We start from the raw sequence: 20,300 nt of genomic DNA, 5'->3' as shown, positions 1-20,300 counted from the left end.
TCAATCGAAAAAAATATAAAAATTTAATTAAAAAATTTAGTAAAATTACAGAAATTGACAGAGTAATTAAACCAAATTTCTATTATTTAATTCATATTTTTGTAACAAATCTTAAATCTATTCTTTATTAATTTATTTTTTGAAAAAAAATCAAAATAGAGATTGCTTGAATTAATTAGTAATTGTTAATTTTGTTTGGTTTCATTTATTATATTATGCGGTAAACTTTTACGGGATTTAAATTTAAAAAATTATTTCATTCAAAAAATAGCATTTCCTCTATTTGTGTAGTTAATGACTTAATGTTAGCATTTAATTTACTTTCTATATGTTTTTAACCAAACTAGGTAAATAAAAAATTTCTATTCAATTTATATCTTTGTAAAAAAATTTAAGTTTATTATTTACTAATTTTGAAAGAATTCAAAATAGAGATTGGTTGAATTAATTAGTAATTGCTGATTTTGTTTGGTTTTACTTATATTATTATGCAGTAAACTTTTACGGAATTTGAATTGAATACATAAATTCATTCAAAAAATTAACATTTACTCTATCTCTCTAGTCAATGTTTGCATTTAATTTAGTTTCTATATTTTTTTTTTTTTACCAAACTAGGTAGATGAAAATTTTCTATTATTCAATTTATATTTTTGAAAAAAAACTCAAATTTATTCTTTACTAATTTATTTTTTGAAAGAATTCAAAATAGATATTGGTTGAATTAATCAGTAATTGTTGATTTTGTTTGGTTTCATTTATATATATTATTATGCGGTAAACTTTTACAGAATTTGAATTGAATACATAAATTCATTCAGAAAATAGCATTTCCTCTATTTCTCTAGTCAATGTTAGCATTTAATTTACTTTCTATATGTTTTTAGCCAAATTAGGTAGACAAAAAATTTCTATTCAACTTTTATTTTTGTAAAAACTTTTTAAGTATATTCTTTACTATATTTTTTTTTTAAAGAATCCAAATTGGGATTGATTGAATTAATTAGTAATTGTTGATTTGTTTGGTTTCATTTATATTATGCAATAAACTTTACGGAATTTGAATTGAATCCATAAATTCATTTAAAAAATATCATTTATGCTATTTCTCTAGTAAATGTTAGGATTTAATTTATTTTCTATATTTTTTGTTAACCAAATTAGGTAGATGAAAATTTTCTATTATTCATTTTATATTTTTGTAAAAAATTTTAAGTTTATTCTTACTAATTTATTTTTTGAAAGAATTCAAAATAGAGATTGGTTGAATAGTTAATCAATAATTGTTGATTTTGTTTGGTTTTATTTATATTAGTTGGTAAACTTTTACGGGATTTGAATTGAATACATAATAAAAAAATAACATTTACTCTATTATATTTTAATTTATTACTCAAATTATAGATTGTATAAGAGAAAAATTCTACAATTAAATAAAATATTTAATCAAGTTCAACCAAGATATAATCAAACGTTTTAAATTCATGCGCGTTTTTTCTATACTCATGTTACAGCTGTCTTTTTTTTTCTTTTTTATATTGCTGCTGCATCTTCTTCTTTTTTTGTTATTATTGTTGTCGTCATTACTACCACCACTGCTATTTCCTTCTCATCCCATCCTTCCCCTCTTTCATTTAAATTTCTTCTTCTTTTTCCTTTTCATCCTCCTCCTCCTCCTCCTCCATCTTTATCATCATCATTATTATCATCATCGTTATAGTTATTATCATTATCATTGTCTTCTTTTTCTCCTCATTTCTCTTTTATCTTTCTCTTTTATTATTGTCGTCGTCACTACCATGCCACCACCTCCAACTTCTCCTCCTCCTCCTCCTCCTCCTCATTCTTTTCTCATTTGAATTTATTTCATCTCTTCCTTCCTTTTTCTCTTCCACCTTCTACTCCATCATCATTATTATTATTATCGTTGTCTTTTTTTTATATGTATAACAGTTCAAATTTAGAATATACTGAAATTTGTTAATGATAGTGACATACAAACAAACTCAGTTTAAAATAAGTTTAGACTGAAAGTGCACTTTATTTAAATTTAGAATGCACCAATATTAAATCCAAAATGCATCGAAATTACTGATAAAACACAAACAAACTTGATTCAAAATAAACACAGATCAAGAGCACCTTATTTAAATTTAGAATACACCGAAGTTATTTAATGCTAATGTCACACAAAACGAACTCAATTCAAAACAAGTAAAGACCAAAAGTGCACTTTATTTCAATATAGAATACTCCAAAATTACTTAATAATAACTCAAAATTCCTCCTCCTCCTTTTTTTTCTTCATTATCGTCATCATCTTCTTCATCTTCTTTTTTTATTAAGTTTTTCCTTCTTATTTTACTTTCTTAACAAAAATAAAAATATGAAAAAAAAACATATAATGTTACAAAACTACTAATAAAAAAATGAGGAATCTACATTCATTCAACTAAATAATATTACAATATATTACAAATATATTCATTCAAGTCTAATATGAGAATTGTTCCTAAAAGAAAAAATAAGAGCAACAAAAAAAAGATAGAAAGAAAGAAGAATAAAAAAAGAAGAAAATACAACATTAAAAAAATATTTTTGTGCTTTTGTAGCAAAATTTCAGTGTAAAAATTAAGAAATTTATATGTTATTATTATAAAATTTTGGTGTTATTTATTTTGATAAATTATACATGATTCAAAACTCTTTCTCTTCTTCTTTTGCATCTTTTGCTGCCGCTTCATCTTTTTTTTTTCTTCATCTTCCTCTTCTTATTTTATTTTCTCATAATTCTTCTTTAAGAGGAATAAAACTAAAAAAAGAAAAAAAAATCAATGCTGCAAAACTACTAGAAAGAAAAGGAGACAAAGAAAAAACACAGCAAAAAATAATAGCAATAAAAGAACAACAGTGGGAAGAAAACATACGAAGAAGAGGAAGGAATGCAAAGAAAAAGAAGGAACGCGAAGAAGAAGAAGGATATGAGAATTCACGTTCACGTTAGTGGCTGAGTGTTGGAGCGTGTATTCACATTCTCACTAATGAAACTAATTTTTGTTATGTTTGAACTAACTTGATTGAATTTAGTTATCAAAATGACTTAAATGTGTATTAAGACTGATTGTGTAATTCCTATGCCATTTTTGGAAGGCTAACTTTTTTAACATAAAAAATTTCGTAACGATTCTTTATGTGTTAAAGAGTTAGATAATTTTTAATGAATTTTTAAAAATTGTTTATCATTTTATTTTAAATTTATAAGTTCATAAAAATGTAGATTTTTTAGAGTTTGAACTAAAATACAAAATTTGGATTTCTATTTTTATTGGTTTAATTTTTTTTTATATTTTATTTGCATCCAAATAAAATATTTTTATATTGATATTTATATTTTAAAGTTAATTGATTTTCTGTGTATGCGTTGTACAGTAATAATAAATCAAATCAATTTGATTTAATTTATTATTATACAACATATATACATGTTTATTATTGGTATAATATATATAGGTTTAATTACTTTATTGGTCTTTATAGTTTCGCGAAATTTTTAATTAGGTTTCTATACTTTTTTCTTTTTAATTGAGTCCTTACACTAATTTTTTTTAATTGAGTCCCTACAATTTTTTTTATTTGAGTCCCTGCACTAATTTTTTTTAGTTGGGTCTCTATACAATTAAGTCAATTACTACTAAGAGGGACCTAATTAAAAAAAAATGTTATAGAGACCAAATTAAAAAGAAAAAAAGTACAGAGACTTAATTAAAAATTTTATAAAATTATAGAAACCAACAGAATAATTAAACCATATATATATGATAAATTGAATTAACTTAATTCAATTTACATATAAAAATATAAACAAGACATGCATGTAATTCAATTCAGTTTTTAAGATATTGGTATAGTAATTTTGAATTGGGTTTATTTTACATGTGTGAATTATCCAATAATAAATATTGTCTAATAGTTTTAAATAGTTGCTTATTTTTTATAACTAAAATTTAAAAAATAGAACTTTTATTTAAGACAAATTCTTAAAAAAATGAAACAAATTAATTTGAATAGAATTATAAACAGACAAATTAATTTTGTCTAACAGTCTAACTACTTTGCATTCCCCCTAACTCTCCCTTAAAAATATATAGAAAAGGGAAGAATTACAAGCTAATGATAAAACTAAAAGAGAAATACTAAATAATTAATATTTTTTCTTACATCTTAGCTAACACTAGTTTTTCACTAAAATATTGGTCTCTAGTATTTTCCAAACTAAAAATCAAAATGGAATTTCGAATTGTCTTTCTACCTTGTTTTCACTTTTTAATTCTTGTTATTTTAATAAAAAATATAAAAGAATACCGTTTTTTTTCTACAAAGTTTCATTCAAGTTTTTTTTTTTTTGGGCCTATGGGTATTATTGAAATAGACATATATCATTATACATAATGTGTGAAACCATAGCACATATCTCCAATTTCGCTTTAGCACATTCACACAGATACATAGGTTACTCAATTACACAGAAATTTTAATTTATTGAATAAACACAACTTATTAAGCATATAACTATATATAATAATGCTTCATCCCCAGGTTGCGACTTGGTCCCAATTGGTATTATCCTTACTTTTGAAGAGACCATCCAATCTACCCGAATAATGTAAATTTAAAAGGTCAACGTCAACATAAGGATCATAGTGATTAAAGTTGACACACCTTGTGGTCCAACATATATTACTGCTTTGTATAAATATCTCATTGGCAAGTCGTAACACTGGAACTAATGGTTCCAACCTTGTCTTTGATGGTTGCATGTTGTAGAGCAGGAACAACTCTGTTCTATTGTTGCCTACATCGGATGGCAATTCGTTAATAAATGTAATATTAACGTCATCAAAATCGAAAACAGGAGTTCGAGATGGAGATGGTAATAAACTTGTAGCTGTTGTGACGACGGAATATGCCACAACAGCTACAAGAAAAAGCAACAGCGTTGCATGAATTGATGGCATGGAGGACATTTTTTTTTCCTCGTTGATCAATGTCATCATCAATGTGATGAATATATAGTGGTATATATACAGTTTTTTTATATTAATATTAATATAATAGTATGATTAGATAAAATGGTATTTAATGATCCAAAATACATAATTTGATTTAAATTATAGATAGTCTGAATTAAATTAATTTGATTTTTGCATTGGTTTGATTTATAATGTTAGAAAATTTGTGGAGATTCGAATTGCCTTAGCTTGGAAACATTATAATTTGATATGATTCTGTAGTCATCAATAATGTTAATATAAGGTGATAATATCAAGGATAAGGTTTTTTTTTTTGTATCACATCAAGGATAAGATCACACTACTATTCAAATTTTAGATGCTTTGCATTAATTAAAATTGATTTCGGATAAATGTCTAGAGAACTATCCTCGTGAATGTTATTCATGGAAGATTATTAAATATTAACATCAAATTCTGCTAAAGATGTGGTTACTCTTGCAATTTTACAAGGAATGTGCTCAAACGGAAAAATCATTTTTTTGGATAATATTGCAAGTGGTTATTTAGGAACTAATTTGGTGTGATTTTATTGGGTTTAGAGTCGGGTAAGGGTCTCAAAAATAGATCTGATCATTATTTTGGGTCAGGTCCGGACCATAGTTTGGGCCACCCGAACTTGGCCCGGTGGTCCGGTCATCATACACAATTAATATTTTGTGTTGTTAGTGATGAATGATAGCTATTCTTATGTGAAATTTAAGTATCGTAAGCCTTAATAGTTTGTGTTATTAGTCATTATAAGACTATAAGTTAATGGTTTATGTTTAAAATGTATAAGACTTTAGACTAATGCATAATATTGTGTTATTTGTATTGTTTTAAATATTTGGTATTATTAGACAATATTAATATTGATTGTGGTTATATTTTAATTTTAGAGAAGGGTTGGTTTTTGTTGTATTTTTTTAAGTGAATTTCACCATGTCAAATAATGGTTGGAGTCTTCAATTTGGATATTTTCACATGCTAACTCACAAGAAGGTATCAAGGTAATATAATATTAACGATACGATTTTTACCCGGTTTTTACTCGATATAATCGTGGCCCGAAAGTGTGTAAGTTTCATCGAGTTTAGGGCTGAGTTCGAGTCTAACAAACAGGCTCAGTATATATTTTGGATCGGGTCTAGCAATCTAGATCACATTAAATCCGATTTCACCCAACCCATGAACACTCCTAATTTAGCCATTCAAAGAGCGACAATCGGCAAAATTTCAAATTAATTTAATCTTGTAAGAAATTTTTATTTAAAATATTGTCAAATGATTTTGATATATCTAAAACTCAATGTATTTGAATGTAAATTATATGATTGAACTTGCTCGATCTGTTCAATTGCGCACTTATAATGCAATTGCATTCTCTGGTCCAATTGCTGTTTTTGTTTCCGTATTCCTGATTTATCCACTGGGTCAGTCTGGTTGGTTCTTTGCACCCAATTTTGGTGTAGCAGCTATATTTCGATTCATCCTATTTTTTTAAGAGTTTCATAATTGGACATTAAACACATTTCATATGATAGGAGTTGCTGATATATTGGGCGCCCATTTCATATGATAGGAGTTGCTGATATATTGGGCGCTGCACTACTATGCGCTATTCATGTAAGTTAGAATATATAAAAAGATGTTAAAAATAATTAATGCTATAGCATTCTTACTTAAGTCTAGTTTATTAGCTAGGATTTTATTATAATTTGAAGCTTTACCTTTTTGTATTTATACATTTTTTTATTTATATATAAAAGATGATTCTTTTATGAGTTTAATTTTAATGTACTAGTACACAACTATTAACTATACAACACATTTATTTTTTGAATAACTATTCATACAATCAATATAAAAAAGTAATTATTTTTGTTAACGTGTCATTACATAATTGGATGTGATACAGATTTATTTTACAGAGACACACAGTTTTGCCATTACATCACATGCCTCAACCACACAATTGATCATTTTCTGATCCAGAAGGGAGAGAATAAATTAAGGTACAACATGAGAAATATATTTATTTCTACTATTCTACAACAGATGCTGCCCTAACTTGCTCTCTAATATACTCATTCCAAATCCAGTAGGTGATAGAACCAAAACAACTGAGATTGAATAGTCTAACCAACCAAAAGAAGCAGCTAACCCATAGTCAGCATAATCTTCAGGTTGTGATAATTCCAATATATCTGATGTGGTAGTTTCATTTTCCTGCTATAATTAGGCTGCAGCTACAGACAACCGTTAAGTCGACGACAAACAGTAGTTCTCCAGCCATGTAAAAGCAGAATTCAGAATGCGAAGTTCGCCGCATAGGAGATCCCGGGCCATGAATCTTCTAACAGGAACTCTTACACAAAATGATGAAGAATTGGAAGACTCCTCCAATGACTACAAATAATTGAAATAACACATGAACATACAATTAATACACCTTTACAAAAAAAAATGCTCCAATTGTTTTAACTTGCTACCAATCATACACCTATAAGATAAAGTCATTACCATAATGGCTGCACTGCGCTCCTCAATTAATTGGCCGATTAATGACGATAACATCAGGTGGGCTTGAATCTCTTTGTTGACATCCGGTAACGGACGCCTACCTAGCCTACCATCAGTTTGTGCAGCTTCCACAACCAGATCATCAAGTTCTGATAATTGATCAATGTGAATTACAAAAGTGGATACTGTTAGGTAGAGTTTATTCAACAAGTGTAAACTACTTTTTGGGTGGGAAAAATTAGCAACTAGATGCTATGCACACCTTGACGATTAGTACAAGAAAGAACACGAGCAAAAGCACGAAGCGATTGTGGAAGACCTTTCCCTTTTCCTTTAGGCCACTTGACCTCCCTAAGTGATGATCATAGCTCCATCAGATATCCAAATACTGGCAAGTTTATCAGCAATATTTTAGGGTAAAATCATATAGAGATTTCTGCATTATTAACATGCACATTTCATGCAACCAGACATGTATAAAGGCCGATGCAAAATAGTCAGCAAAAGATATCTCATGCCCAATATACATAAAATTGACTAATCAAGTGCTGTGTGGGTCATCTTTTTTATCCGATATCGAATGAAAAGGAAAGAAAGAAGCAAATGATAACGATCAGTTTGCTGAAGTAAGCACTGGTTCATGAGCATTAACAAAAGTTTGGACTGATAAAGTAGAATCAACATGACGGATGAAAAATTAAGAATCAGCACAAACTTGATTGTGAAGATGTTCCAAGAATGTTTCAAGTTTTCCGCGTTTTTCCTTGAAGGCACGAAGTATTGTTGCATGAGTTCCAACTTCATCTTGTGCAGAGGATCATGCTTAGGTATATCTAACTGGATCTGAACCTGAGAATGACCAGCATTATTAATCAATGATTACAGATGCAATCAGAGTTAATAAAGCAACAAGTTGGCGAGAAAATTCATTATGCTGGGCTAATGATACAAGAAATTTAATTATTACAAGGAAGAGTCCTGCTAGGGAGCCAATGGAATATTTGTGCACAATGTGTACAATGAGCTATATGAATTACAAAATGAACATCACCCGGATCGAACTCTTGACCTTTCGGATCTAAAGCTCTGATATCATGTCATGATACCACTTATCCCAAAAGCTTAAGCTGATGGAAAAAGGTAACACTAATGATTATATCTCTAATACTGAATCGGACATCCCTAAACCTCCATTATACACATTATACGAATATTCCATTGGCTTCCTATACTTCCTCTACAAGGAATACCTGGTCATAAATGTTGTAGGGGACTGTAAAACCGAAGTCTAACATCAATGTAGCATTTGAAAACTTTCCATATCTTATCAGTACCTAAAACAATGAAAGCAGAAAACCCAGTAACCTCTAAGTGACAAATTTTACAAACAGCAAAATTTGGCAACAAATTGAAATACATTGTAGCTATTAAACACAATCAAAATCACATAATTGCATAATAGCCCTATACAGAGAAAAAGAAAATACATGATTGCAAGGATCTCTAAATCTAGGGATCATATAATTAAGGTGAAGCAACAATAATGTTCCTTTCTCTCTTTTTTTTTACCAATTGTTGATTTCTTGTTTTAAGTCACATTCAGTGCAGAAAACTTGTACTTGTACTTGAGCTATTTTAGTAATTATGGTTCGTGAAAGCATATTCCAAGAGTCTGGCATATTTGCATTCATGGGAATAATGTTGACATTTTAATTCAGAATATTTCACCATAATGAACAGCATGAAACTCAAGGTAATCCTTGCTGTTTAACCGATAAAGAAACAGCAGGAATCAATGGTCAGCATTTTTGGAATGACATTACTGGTTAATAATGGAAAATACAAAGACAATAAGAGGTAATTTAATCCCTGCAGGTAAAATTTTCATTAAAGCAGACTTTGTTCAAGCTTGCAGAAAATGAAAAATGAGTAAAAGCTTAATTTGGAAGGTGGAAACTCACATGCAGTTGTCTTCATGTGAAGTTGCTAGTTGAGAATCGTTAGATAACAATTTTATCAAACATGTCAAATCATCTAATGGTTCTTAACTAACAACTTTACATGAAGACAATTGCATGTGAGTCTTCACCTTGGAAACCATTAGCACATATGAGACGGTAAAGTATATAGTCTTCAGTAAGAGATATATGACCTGCTCCCCAGGCGCATAGTCACGATCAGAGATAACCTGCACATATTTGCAAATATTAAATTAAATGGGTGTGAGAATTGTTTAAGAAAATATATATATACATATATATTAATTTGGGTTAAGAAGTGGAACTGGTGTCCTACACTAGTACTTAACCTAATAATAAGTAAGAAAAAAAATACACCTCAAAATATCAGTCTCATAAAAACATTATTTGAGTATTAATGAGGTAATTTCAAAAGCACATTTTTTTTTATAAAATAAGAATTTCATCAAGATATGGAGAACGATAATACAAAATGAGGGATAAGAGTTCCCCAATACAAAAGCAATGTAAAAAAGGATTTATCTATAAAACATTAGATTCCTAATCTCTCAACATGTCTGTGAGGGAAAGTCCCCTATATTAAACATCACGAACCTTACTATATGAGACATTGAATATGAAAAGAGTGGAGTATTAATGGCCATCAGAAAGAAATTTGGCTTTCATCTATGAGAAAAATATCTCTTTAAACCATTTTAATAGACTCCAATCACCATGTTAGAATAGATACAAGGGAGAAAGAAGTGTAAGAGTGTGTGTGTGTGTGTGTGTGTGAGAGAGAGAGAGAGAGAGAGAGAGAGAGAGAGAGAGAACTTCTGATAATTGTTTGTCATCATCACTCATCACAATTGCTTCTGAATTCCCATCATGGTTTACAAAATCTGCAAAAGGAATCTAGAACAAAGAAAAAAAGGTCAGAAAACTAACTATGGTTGAAACAAAAATATTAAAATAAGTCTCCTTACAGTAACAATACCAGAGATAAACCATTGGTGCTTCCCCATGCTCGAGAACCAACTGATAATGATATTGAGGTTAACAACGAAACTAAAGATGAAAGTCCATATTTACATAAAATATAATAATGAGGTTTCCTTTCAAAATTTGGTATGAGTAAAGATACACCATCATATAGATATCCTTCATACATAGGTGGAGAAAAGAAGGAAAAGACAACTATTAGGGAGGCTGAGTAGCATGTCGATCTATTAAAGGAATCTGAAAAGCAGAGCTCCAAAGGGAGGCCATATAGACTAATTCAATGTCGTAGAAAGGGAACTTGGTAGGGAACTACAAATTTTGAAGTGGTTGCTTACCTAGTGTGCATGCATACATGAAGTCTTTATAAGTAATATCTCCAAAACTTTGACTGAAACATTCAAAAATCTGAAATAGACGGACAAATTTGGCACAACCAGTCTTTCAGCTTTTAAACAGTATAATATAAATAAAACGGGGAACATACCAAATTAAAATATTAGTGAACACAAGAATGCAATTATCACACTTCCAGTGACAAATTTTAAAAAAATAAAAAATGTCGTGCAGGAAAGGATTAGATGCTTGGCCTATATATGATGTAAAGCAAGTCAGATATCTTGAGAGAGAAGAATATTATGCTCCACTGACAGTTATACTTACAATTTTTCTTTTCTTTCTTGTACAAAGTATCTCATATCCTCCCATCTTGTAATTTCAATCTTGTCAATATACTTACAAGTTACAATAAAAAGAAAGGAACATACTGAAACAATATAGGAAGGTGGGGCAGGAGAGAGAGAGAGTGAGAGAGAGAGCATGCTAAAGCAGCCAAGGTCAATCAATAATATGCTCATGCTTGTTCAATTAAACTCTATGTGGCCAGAGAATCAACCTATATTTTCTGCTGATGCACGGCACTTCAATTAATGTTGCATGAATCCAGATTTAGCAGACTCAATTTAATAAGTTACTTGAGAAGACATGGTGTCCTGATACACTCGGTACTCTGATCCAGTTACTTACCTATTGCAGTTTGAACAGCAATACATTTCTTTAATTTTGATTGAAAGAACTCTTGATGATTCTAAATGTCAATATATAGAAGTAATCAATTCATCCATCATGACCTCTTATACTTCATACTCCAAGACTACCTATTCTAGTATAAAGTTTCTATATTCTGATTAGTTTTGTCTTAAGATGTTTCATCATATCATATATGTGTATTCCTCCCCTGGCAGAAAATGACTTGCATTTCATAAGTTAGAATATATATATAGCCAACACAAAGCACTTACAGGTCTGATTGCCAAGAAGTCCCTTTCAATTTGAGACTTTTGGTTAATTGTTTCCCAATAAACCGAGCTTCGATGAATCATCTCCAGCTCACTTTCATTCCAAAAAATCTAAGATTAAAAAAAATACCATAGTAAATAATATAGTTTATAATAGCACAAGGTAATGAAATGTGTAAAAGAAAAATAAATCATAGTCATACACCATGTAACAAGAACAATTTTTACCATGTTAAAAAGATAAAAGATCATTACTCAAAAACCAAAATGAAAAGAAAACCTGCCGTGTTATGCAACTCCTCTTGCCATGGTAGACGGCAGATATAAGGATTCCACTGGGAGTCCTACATACAGAGAGAGATATTTCAGACATACAAGCAAGCTTCTAGATTTTACCAAGAGCAAAACTCAAAGTTTGCAAAAGTTCAACAATTCCCAAATTTCAGATTAAACCTTTACAGGAACATGATAACAATGGTACCTGACCCAATTTCCGCTCAATTAGAAGAAGAACAGCAAGTTTTGCAACATTCGCAACTTCCTCACTGATCAGAGATTTGATCTTAGCAGGGAGATTATCTGCTGTTATTTGCTACAAAACCAATTACAAATACTATGTTATCAAGAGTGACTTGTCATTGTGACATATAAAAAGCAAGCCATAACATATAGTTCGAGGAAAGATTAAGAGTGGATGCCTACCACTCTATAAGGAACCTTCAAAATACAATCTCCGGTTTTTATCGCCTTAGAAGCAAACAGAGACCTAGATGCAAGACACAAATTAACAGTTACTAAACCACTATTAATTAATATAATAATATATAATATAAACAGAGAGATGTTCCATCTTCAGTATATCATTCTGTGTTATGACTTATGAAGAATATTAACCCATAAACTACTCCTAAATTCACAATCATTCTTACTATTCGATTTCAAGAATGATGACATAGAAACAATAAGCATGCAGTTAAGAGCTAGAACCTGGTAGGTTTTCATTAATTACATTACAACATTAATCGAAACAAATTGAGCATTGTTTTCCCTGTTCAATGGAAACAAATTCAATCAACAGAAGAACAAAGAGGGTACCTGCCATATGAAGATTTACCAATTGAAAGCGATGAAGAAATTCTACAACCAGCTTTCCGCTCCAACCATGACAAAAATCCATCATCGTCACTTGTTTCAACAGATTCGCCATAAACCTGGTTCAAAACAGTGTTTGGATGGAAAAGGAAAATAAAAATGTGATAGAAAATAGATAGAAGGGAGAAAAAGGTTGAAAGAATTTCGAACCTGAGTTTGGGCTAAAGAAGTGAACTTGTGGGGAATGGAAGAAGAAGAAGAGTGAATAGAATGAGGTTGATGGTGATGGATACGGTAAGGAACAGTATGCAGAGACCAACGGAAGATTGCAGTGCGAGCTCGAAATGGCATTGCGGCTCCTCAGCCGTTGAAAACGGTGTCGTTTGCAGAGTGGCAATGGCTGCTAGCTTCAGTTGTATCAGCTCTTGTTAGAGAGAAGGGCATTATAGGGAAATACTCTATTCTATTTATTCTTTTAAGAAAAAAAAATCTTCGAATCATTTTTATATTAAATATTATATTATTTTTATTGAAATAACAGTGATATAATTTTAACTCAGAGGTTTAATATTTTATTGACTATACACTACAGTGACATACCGGCTAATTTTTTTTACGGAAAAGCTCTGCATACAAACCATTAAGGCTTGTATGCTTTACAAGTTTATTAAACAATAAAATCAAAATACGCGCTGCTCCACGTACGTTGATTACACGCGCTATATAACATCCCGCGTATATCTAACTTCCAAATTTAAAATATTTGTTCCTTTCTTCGTTTTCGTTATTTTGAGATTTGGTTGTTCTTCTTCTCGCGCGTCTTCCCTCATTCTTCTCCATCGATCTTTTCCTCTCCTTTTCTCACTGGTATGTTCTTCGTTTACGTTACCTTTTTCTCTCTCTGCAACTCAAGCTTCGTTTTCTATTTTGATTTGTTGTTTTCTGAAATCAAAGTTTGAACTCGTTTTGAAGATAATGGATCATTCAACCTCAGATTGTCAGCTAAATCCAGGCGAAGTGGATTATGAATTTGAATCTAACGAAGTTCCTGAGGTTTGATTTACATAGGATTAGTATGAATTTTCTTTCAGTAATTTGTAGAGCATTGTGTAGTTTAAAAATTGCTGAACATTGACTGTGAAAGTAACACGTTAACATGAATCTGTCGATTCAATGTATTAGTTGTGATTAATTACCTGGAATTTATAGCAGACGCTCGGGTGTAGATCAATTCTTCTTTGGGTGTATTTTAGCTAGAAGTGTGGGTGTATCTACACTTTACTGGTTTTTTGTTATTTTTATTTGAGTTGTTGTTGTTCAGGTGTATTATATCAGACATGATTGGGTGTGTTTTTAGTTTTTGACATGGTGTATTCTGCAGCCTGTGTATTGACAGTTTATGGCTTTAAAGGTCATTCTGTAGTTGAGTTGTTGCGGTTCGGGTGTATCATATTAGACATGATTGGATGTATTTGAATCATATCTATGGGTGTATTCACAGTTCTGACACGGTGTCTTGTGCAGCCTCTCTCGGTTGTTGATGACGAGCTTGTTCCAAAGGTCGGAATGACCTTTACCACCCTTGAAGATGCCGGAAAATTTTACAGGAACTATGCCAACGCTGCAGGTTTCTCTACAAGAGTTAGGTGCACAAATAGGAAGGGAAACGAGATTAAGAATCAACTGATTACATGTAGCAGAGAGGAAAAATGGAAATCTAAAATATCTCCAACCGAGAAGACCAATCCGACAGCCAGTGTAAACTGTCCTGCAAGAATTTATATACACACATTGAAGGATGTCGGTGCTTGGATCATTTCAAAGGTTGTGCTGGATCATTCACACCCCTGCTGTCCAAGCAAAGTAGAGATGCTCAAACAGCACAGGGAACTAAGCATGTCCATTCGTCGTACGATAGAGAATAACGATGAGGCCGGTATCAGACCAAGCAAAACCTACCAATCATTTGTTGCGGCTGCCGGGGGTCACCGCGAGTTAAATTTTATCGAAAAGGACGTGAGGAATTATATTACCAGGGAAGTGCGGAATGTTTCCGAACAAGAAGATGCAAAGGAATTCGGGAAATATTTCTTAAGAATGAAAGAGAATAATCCGAATTTCTTTTTGAGCTCGAACTCGAGGAGGATCAATCGATTAAGCTGGCTTTTTGGGCCGATGCAAGAAGCAGAGCCGCCTTTGAGTATTTCGGAGACGTCATTTCATTCGACACCACCTACAATACAAACAGGTAACAAACTGTCCCTGTTTATGATGCTAAATTAATTTATTTTTACGAATCCGCGGCAGAGGTGTATATTGGCCGTTTCATTGGGTGTATTCGAAGCATTTGTTGGGGTGTACCTAATGATTTTGCATTCTGGACCATGGTAATTTATTTCATGTATAATTTGGTCTGTGGTTCTTTTGTCGGGGTGAATCACCACGGTCAGTCAACACTTCTCGGATGCTCTTTGATGAAGAACGAAGAAATTGAATCATTCAAATGGTTATTTCAATGCTGGCTTCGTTGCATGGGAGGAAATGCTCCGAAAGGGTTTCTCACCGATCAGTGCACATCAATGAAAAGGGCTTTAGAGGCCTGTATGCCAACAACAGTTCACCACTGGTGTATTTAGCACATCATGAAGAAGATTCCAAGCAAATTAAACGGGTACAAGGGACATGCCGATATCGAACAAGAAATGAGCCATGTTGTTTGGAACTCTCATAGCAAAGACTCATTCGATAGGAATTGGAACGATTTTCTGCTGAATTTTGGTCTTGCGGACAACAAGTGGCTTTCAGGTAATGTGTTTTTAAAATCTGCAGCAGAGGTGTAAATTGTATGTTCTCTCGGGTGTATTTTACAGTCTGTGTTTGGGTGTATTATGCAGATCTGTACGAAGACCGTCACATATGGGTTCCTATCTATCTGGATCACCACTTCTGGGTAGGGATGAGAAGCACACAAATGAGCGAGAGCATGCATTCATTTTTTAACAAGCACATCACCCGAAACAGCTCGCTTATTCAGTTCGTCAAACAATACGATAATTGCCTCGGAAGCAGGGAGCAAGCAGAGAGAGAATCAGATGCAGCAGATTTTCATACGGTCATACCGTGTGCAACCAAATCCTCCATTGAAGCTCAGTTTCAAGATGCGTACACTCATGCAAAGTTTAGGGAAGTCCAAGCGCAATTCAGAGGAAAGACGAATTGCATCACCAGATTAAAGAATTCCGCTCTAGGCTATTCAGTATACGAAGTCGTAGAACAAGTTTCCAGCTCAATATTCAACAAGTTCGCAGTTACCTACGACTCAGTTGCAGCCGAGGTAAAATGCCAATGCTTATTATTCGAGTCGAGAGGGATACTGTGCCGTCACGCACTAAGCGTGTTAAGCTTCGAACAAGTAAGCCAAGTGTCCCCTAGATATATACTGGAACGATGGAGCAAGAAGGTAAAGAGGCGACACACACACACATCAAGAGCAGTCACGACGAGCCACTGATGGAGCCAAGAAGCAAGAGGTTCGACCAATTGGTTTTTTGTTCGCAAAATATTTGCAAATTTGCCTCCGAATCGGAGGAGCTGACTGCAATTCTGCACCGTGTGTACGATAACACCATGGCCGAGATGGAAGCATTAAAAGCCAAAAGGAAGGGGACATCTTCTTTATCCCACGAAGACGCCAACTTGGAATCCGTTAACGAGCTTCAAAGCCCGCCAAGGATTCGAACAAGAGGACGTCCAAAAAACAGGCTAGGTTCAAAGCTGGAGAAACAGATTGCAAATGCCACAAAGAAGAAGAAGACGAAAGTTTTAAGCGAGGTAAAAGTAATGTTCTTTAAATTTGTGGCGATTGAGTTTATTTTTCTCGTTAATAGTTTAGCTAATGTGTGAGTTTTATATTCAGATAAACCTGTTTGATGCTGCATCAGCGGCGCATTCAAATTGCAACCAATATCAAGGACACGTTATAAATTATCAGTTCAGGGTACCAGCAGCAGGGGATAACTCTTTGGGTGTATAGTTATATAGAATATGGGTGTAAAAGCACTGTTCTTTTTTGGTGTATTTTTGTTAATTCACAATTTACATATAGACACATATATAGATACATATAGAACAAAAGCTGTAAAAATTCGCAGGTTATGGGCATATATTTCATTTGATGTTTTTCTTCATATTTTAGTACATGTGATTCATACATTTTGAAAATGCAGCACAGACAGTTGGGTGTATATTTTATTCAATCTTGGGTGTATTATTAGACTTGCGTTGGGTGTAACAGTTTATAATTTATGTTTATATATGCCTTGATTTTTTGCTTCATATTTTACCACCTATAATACAGCTTTTGAATACATCACAGGCAGTTTACCAGCACAGATAGTTTAACTATGGGAAAAAATATACATGGAATAGAAGTTGTTGATAAATGGCAAATATTTACATCATTTGTTCAATTTACAAACTACCCAGCAGTTGGATTACCCAGTTTCTATATCAGCAGAATTAATCTGACAAAACGGACTCAATAATACAGAGGATGGCTTCGACAGCCTTATAGCACTACTCTCTCTAATTGCCCGATCTCTCTGTTTATTCATCTCACTGAATAGTATCCGGGAAGCATACTCCACTCTATAGTGGTCCACCTCCTCCTACAATTAAAAAGTATGTTATGTTTAAACAGAAATATTAATTCAGTAAAGTAATACAGAGTTATATAGTTCTAAAGACAGTTACCTGTGGCCAATTATCCCATTTATACTTCCCCTTTTTAATGTTTTCCGGCTCAATTAACTCAAGCCACTTCATTACGTAGATAGCGCAGTCATAGCTGAAAACGAAGAAAATAAATTACAAATCTCATTTAGGAAAGTTTAATGTTCAAAGTCACAAATTTATACCTTGTTTTTTGGCCTGATATTTTAACATATGATGCTTTAATTTTCTTCTCGTTCTCCCCTTTCTCCAGAGGTTCCCCGCCGGCATATGTTATCAATCTTGAAAATACATATCCCTTAAATACCAAAACAAATAAGTAATACACCCGAATGAATGGACAAGATACACCCAACTGAATGCACAATATACAACCAACACAACTAACGAAATAGACCTATCTATTAAAGTAAAGAAGACAGAGGCAACTTACAGTGAATTTATTAATGTCCTTTCTCTCATCGCTTGGAGCTTTTTTGTGTAGCCGGTCAAGTATTTGACATTTCCGCTTTGTTCTATTTATCAGCCATAACCACCAATGCCCCGAGTGGCAAACAGGAGCAAAAATTTGAAGGATTGCCACATTTCAACAGTGTGTTATTTTATTTGGCATATAAGTAAATAAGCGAACTAACAAATTTAGCAAACGAAAACTTACATATGGATGCGAACTTAATTTTTTTCTATCTATGAAGGGAATGAAACTCGGGTAGGCTTCCACCCTGAATTCCTTTTTCGTTTTTGGTGATATGAATTCCCCCTTTGGGTGATCCGAAAGTGCCATGCTCTGCAAGAATTGCGAAACAAGAAATGAAATACTGAAAATACACAGCTTACACCCAATCGAACCTAAACAATACACCCAAATCAATACAGAAAATACACCCAAAGTTCGTAGAAGTAACACTTACCACAATATCAGGGGGGACAATATATTTGTTCCTGAAACCTCTTTTCATTTTTCTGGTTTAGGATGAGGCAGATGGCAGATACAATCTAGAAATATATGCCGAAATCAATTTTATATTAATAAACATTGCAGTTGACTTTGGTGTAAAAACATTAATGTTAGTCTAATATTACCTGAGATTCTATATCACTTTTTGCCTGGAGGGATGCAAGGTGCATTCTTATCAAAATGTATTCTCCTTGGCCAATCAGAGTGCACATCTCCTCATACTCGTCAGTATTGCCATCTGCGTCTTCCTTCAGTCTCGTCCCCCAGATGTAGCACTTTTGTTTCATATCATCTGGAATTCGATTTATTCCCCCAGGAGTTTCAAACTTTGCAGAACTTTCTCCCCCAGTCTCCCTCTGAATTTGTGGACTTTCGTCTTTTCCCTTCGCCGCACTGCTTGCTAATTTTTGGACCAAACTGTCTAATTGTTCTAGCATACTTGCAGTTTCTGGAGATTTTTTCCTTTCTGTCTCCTGCGTTGACGCCCCCTCCTGGCTTGAATCAGTCAATCCAAGGCTGAATGATGGCATCCCTGGATCTGTTTTAGGAACATAGGTTGCTGTCCGTGCCATCATCAACAGGGCAGCAGCGTCTTCTGCGGCTGGATGACTGCGTCATGATGTATAACAATAAGAGTAAGAATAAGAATATACGGATGATAAGCAAAGATTGATTTTAGTCTGATGAACTTACATTTTAGTTGGAGCTGGGGGAAGCATGGGTGTGGTTTCTTGAAGTTGTTTGGGGGGTTCAGGAGTGCTGCACAGTTACAAAAAATTAATCATGGCGTAAAAAAAATTGATCAGGAACAATATACACCCAAACTGTTAGCAAATATACACCCAAACTCTAAACAAATATACACCCAATACTATTTCTTACGTTTCTGTAGTCCCTTCAATCCGTAGCATAGGGGTTGGTTCGAAATCTGTGTCAGTGGTTGTTTGGGATGCCGGCACAAAAACCTGGATCGGGACTCTAAACAAGAAGAAAAATGAAAGGTTAACAACGTATTTGAAAATAATAAGGTTATAAGGTTGAAATATTCTTGGAAAACTCACACTGCAAGCGCTTCCGACGGTGTTTGTTCCCTCACAACCATCATGTTCGAATCAGTCGGAATCAACCTAAAATACACCCGAACAATTCAAAAAGAAGACGGGCTTTGTTTTTTGAGAACTTACATACTTGCAGTTTTTGCTTTTTTTTTTTGCTGCCTTTTTTTTCTTGAATAAAATAATAAAGGGCTTTTTTTTCTAAAAAAAATATATACAGAATTAGAAGTAGAATGTAATAGAAGAACAAAAGTAACGGTTTTTGAAAGAGAAATTACATGCTCTGTGACGGCTGGTTTACACTACTCTGTTTTGTGCGTCCTTGAGAGGAAGGATCATCACTTCCCAAGTTCACAGCCGGTAGTCTAAACAGATTTCATGTTATTCAGACAAAATAAGATACAGGTATAAAATACACCCAAATGAATGCACGAGATACAACCAACCGAATGGACAATATACACCCAACAAAACAAACGACATACACCCAACTTGATCCACAAAATACACCCAAATGGTTCACAAAATACATCCAAATCTCAAATAATAACAAGATTTTATTAAATAATAAAGCTTCTTACGTTTCAGAGGACACATAGCGACCTTCTGTCGATCGCAGGTCAGCTTGGTTCTCC

General features: G+C 32.8%; 1 protein-coding gene across 4 annotated transcripts; it reads right to left on the bottom strand.

The window, feature by feature from the left end:
- Nucleotides 1-6,881: 6,881 nt before the first annotated feature.
- Nucleotides 6,882-13,374, bottom strand: LOC112712339 (ribulose-1,5 bisphosphate carboxylase/oxygenase large subunit N-methyltransferase, chloroplastic). Of its 4 annotated transcripts, none has more exons than XR_003157761.3 (15): nucleotides 13,132-13,374; nucleotides 12,925-13,040; nucleotides 12,532-12,595; nucleotides 12,311-12,421; nucleotides 12,114-12,173; nucleotides 11,833-11,940; nucleotides 10,870-10,939; nucleotides 10,530-10,570; nucleotides 10,367-10,447; nucleotides 9,727-9,762; nucleotides 8,825-8,908; nucleotides 8,290-8,423; nucleotides 7,837-7,962; nucleotides 7,575-7,723; nucleotides 6,882-7,460 (listed from the first exon to the last, which is right to left on the bottom strand). XR_003157761.3 is itself a non-coding variant. In XM_025765201.3 (15 exons), the coding sequence occupies exons 1-15, from the start codon at nucleotides 13,270-13,272 to the stop codon at nucleotides 7,314-7,316; spliced, it is 1,431 nt and encodes a 476-aa protein (XP_025620986.1). In that variant the 5' UTR covers nucleotides 13,273-13,372; the 3' UTR covers nucleotides 6,882-7,313. The 4 variants fall into 4 exon arrangements, 3 of the variants coding, with proteins under 3 accessions (XP_025620986.1, XP_025620987.1, XP_025620988.1); XM_025765201.3 differs by having other exon boundaries at nucleotides 7,837-7,925; nucleotides 13,132-13,372; XM_025765202.3 differs by lacking the exon at nucleotides 10,530-10,570 and having other exon boundaries at nucleotides 7,837-7,925; nucleotides 10,367-10,434; nucleotides 13,132-13,372.
- Nucleotides 13,375-20,300: the final 6,926 nt, after the last annotated feature.

The sequence above is a fragment of the Arachis hypogaea genome, chromosome 9 (assembly GCF_003086295.3).
Source record: "Arachis hypogaea cultivar Tifrunner chromosome 9, arahy.Tifrunner.gnm2.J5K5, whole genome shotgun sequence".
Taxonomy (NCBI): domain Eukaryota; kingdom Viridiplantae; phylum Streptophyta; class Magnoliopsida; order Fabales; family Fabaceae; genus Arachis; species Arachis hypogaea.
This window is presented reverse-complemented; position numbering and strand designations above follow the sequence as displayed.